At 53.7% G+C, this 2,668-nt stretch overlaps 1 protein-coding gene across 1 annotated transcript; it reads left to right on the plus strand.

Annotated features, from left to right (window-relative positions):
- Positions 1-423: 423 nt before the first annotated feature.
- Positions 424-2,617, plus strand: LOC111032163 (the record flags this gene model as incomplete). Its single annotated transcript, XM_022312395.1, has 1 exon — positions 424-2,617. A coding segment is annotated over exon 1 (2,194 nt), but the record flags the coding sequence as incomplete, so codon positions are not given.
- Between the last annotated feature and the right edge of the window lie 51 nt (positions 2,618-2,668).

Below are 2,668 nucleotides of genomic sequence, written 5' to 3' on the forward strand. Positions count from 1 at the left end.
CATTTGTTTAATCCTGACAACCCTTTTTGTAATAATTTTTATTGCTTTCATATCAGAAGTGGGATACGACTCTTTGAACGCAAAGGGTCGATCGTATCCATATTGTGCCGTTGTTCGACAGTTTGCGTCGTCGTTTTCGCGAGTGCCGAAAAGTTAAGTGTTCGCGAGTGCCGAAAGGTTAAGTGTTCGCGAAAACTGTCGCACGTTCTCACGTGTTTTACGCGCCGCCGTTTGCCGCCGCGGTCCAAAGTTCGACCTTGCGATTTTGGAGGCTAGCCGTTTATCGCAATCGTTACCGCGACCGTGTTTGGCCGTTTATCGCGATCGATACCGCGACCGTGTGCGCCGTTTATCGCAACGTGACGTTATCACCGTCCGACGATATCGAGTTCGCTGTCGACAGTGTTTACATCTGTCCACACGATGACTGAAAACATTCCGACACCGGTGGCTCCGACGTACAATCAGTTAATCGAGGCGGTGCGCACGTTAACCGAAAGGTTACAAGTACTCGAGAGTGCCTCTTCTTCACAACACACTCAACCACCACAACCTCCAATACAGAACACCATTCTCTCCGCAGCCTCCTCACTCGACTACCGCATACTTCCGGATGTGGGAACGTCCATCTGGTCGTTCACCGGACACGAGTCGAGCACCCAAGCGGAAGATTGGATCAGCTCTGTGGATGGGACGGCTCAGGTCAACCAGTGGCCATTGCGGCACCGTTTACAATACGTTCGATCGAACATCTCGCAAGCCGCGCGGAGTTGGTTCCTGTTGGAAGAGTTCCGGGATTGGGACACCTTCGTCCAGAGGTTCAGAACCACGTTCGTGCGCACGTTACGTAAGGCCGATTTGTGGCGTGAACTCGAAGCCCGAACTCAAGAGCCGAACGAATTAACCATCGATTATTTTTATGCGAAACTCGGGATGTGCCACTCGCTTGATTTGACGTTCGCAGATACGCGGGAATATGTCATCGAGGGACTCAGGTCGCAACCGCTTACCGACTGGGTCTACGGTCGCACTCATTCCCACCACGACGATCTCTTATCGGATATTCGAGATTGGGAACGAATGCGTGCCAAGAGAAAAGAAAAATTCGAGGCCGCCGGGCCGACGTCTACCAAACCACGCAAACAGAGGTTTACCACCGAACAGTCGAGTGCGAAATCGACTAGCGTCGCACCCGCTGTTCTGCCGAAAATGACGTCCAGCACGGTCGTTGAGTCGTCGACGTCCGTGCCTGAATCGAAAACCGACGCGTCGAGGGGCCGACCGACGATTTATTGTTATAATTGCCGTGGCGCGGGACACATCAGTAGGGATTGCCCGAAACCACGACGGCCGATGAAGTGCTCTAACTGCAACTCCAATCAGCACACACGCGGTCGATGCCCGGAGGTCGCTGAACGGTCCGAGGGTACGTCTGCCGCCGACCATGCGTACCGTGTCGACGCAAACACGAGCACGAGGCCGAAGAATCCGTTTTCAAAAACCGTGCTGGTCAACGGACATGCCGTGTCCGGCCTGATCGACTCGGGCAGCTCCGCGGTGTTGATACGTATATCGATAGCCCACGAGTGCGGTATCGCCGTACGCGACGCCGTGTGTCCGCTCTACACGGTAGGAAATGCCGATCAGCCTAGCGCGACGACAATCGGCGAAGGCTTCGCCGACGTCACCATTGACGATGTGCTGGGAGCTGACCACGTTTTGAAGGTTGTGCCTGACAACGCGATACCTGTTGACGTGTTGGTTGGCCGCACGTGGCTCGACCTTCCGCACGTCAATTATTCGAAGCGAGCAGGCGAAATTGTTTTTGAATCGAACAGTTGTGTGTCTGTCGACGCTCTCGCCGAGACGTATGTCGCCGGCGACGACGAAATCTACGTCGCGGAAACCGAACAACAGCCGCCCGCGAAGGAACCCATCACAGTCGACGACGTTGTGTTTGACACCAACGTGACGGAGGTTCAACGTGAATCGTTAGTCGAGTTACTAAACGAATATCGCGACGCTTTCGCGAAGAATATTAAGGAGCTCGGCTGTACGAATGTAATTTCGATGGACATTACGGAAATTCCTGATAGCACTCCGGTTAGTCTAAAACCATACCGAACGTCGCCCTCCGACCGCCGCTTGATCGCTGACACGATCCGAGACTGGAAGGAAGCAGGCATTGTGAGCGACTCGACCTCTCAGTACGCCAGCCCAGTGCTCCTCGTTAGCAAGTCGTCGGGTGAGAAGCGACTATGTGTGGATTACCGACGTCTGAACCAACAAACCACGAACCAGCCATACCCGATGCCCGACGTGGACTCACAGCTCGGTGCATTGTCTCATGGCGTGATTTTCACAGTCCTGGATTTATCCAATGGATTTCTGCAGGTGCCGCTTACCCCCGCGGCCAAAGACAAAACAGCGTTCGTCACCGAAGAGTCGACCGCCAAGTTTGAGCGCATGCCTTTTGGGTTAAAGGGTGCACCGGGGACGTTCCAGAAGATGATGGGAATCGTTTTCGAAAATTTGAAGAAGGACGGAGTTCTAAGCACGTATCTGGACGACATCATCCTACCGTCGAAAAATTGGGAACTCATGATGAGCGACCTGCGTAGAGTCTTAAGCGCGTTGCGCGACGCAAATCTCACTCTCAAACCGTCAA

The sequence above is a fragment of the Myzus persicae genome, unplaced genomic scaffold (assembly GCF_001856785.1).
Source record: "Myzus persicae strain clone G006 unplaced genomic scaffold, MPER_G0061.0, whole genome shotgun sequence".
Lineage (NCBI taxonomy): Eukaryota > Metazoa > Arthropoda > Insecta > Hemiptera > Aphididae > Myzus > Myzus persicae.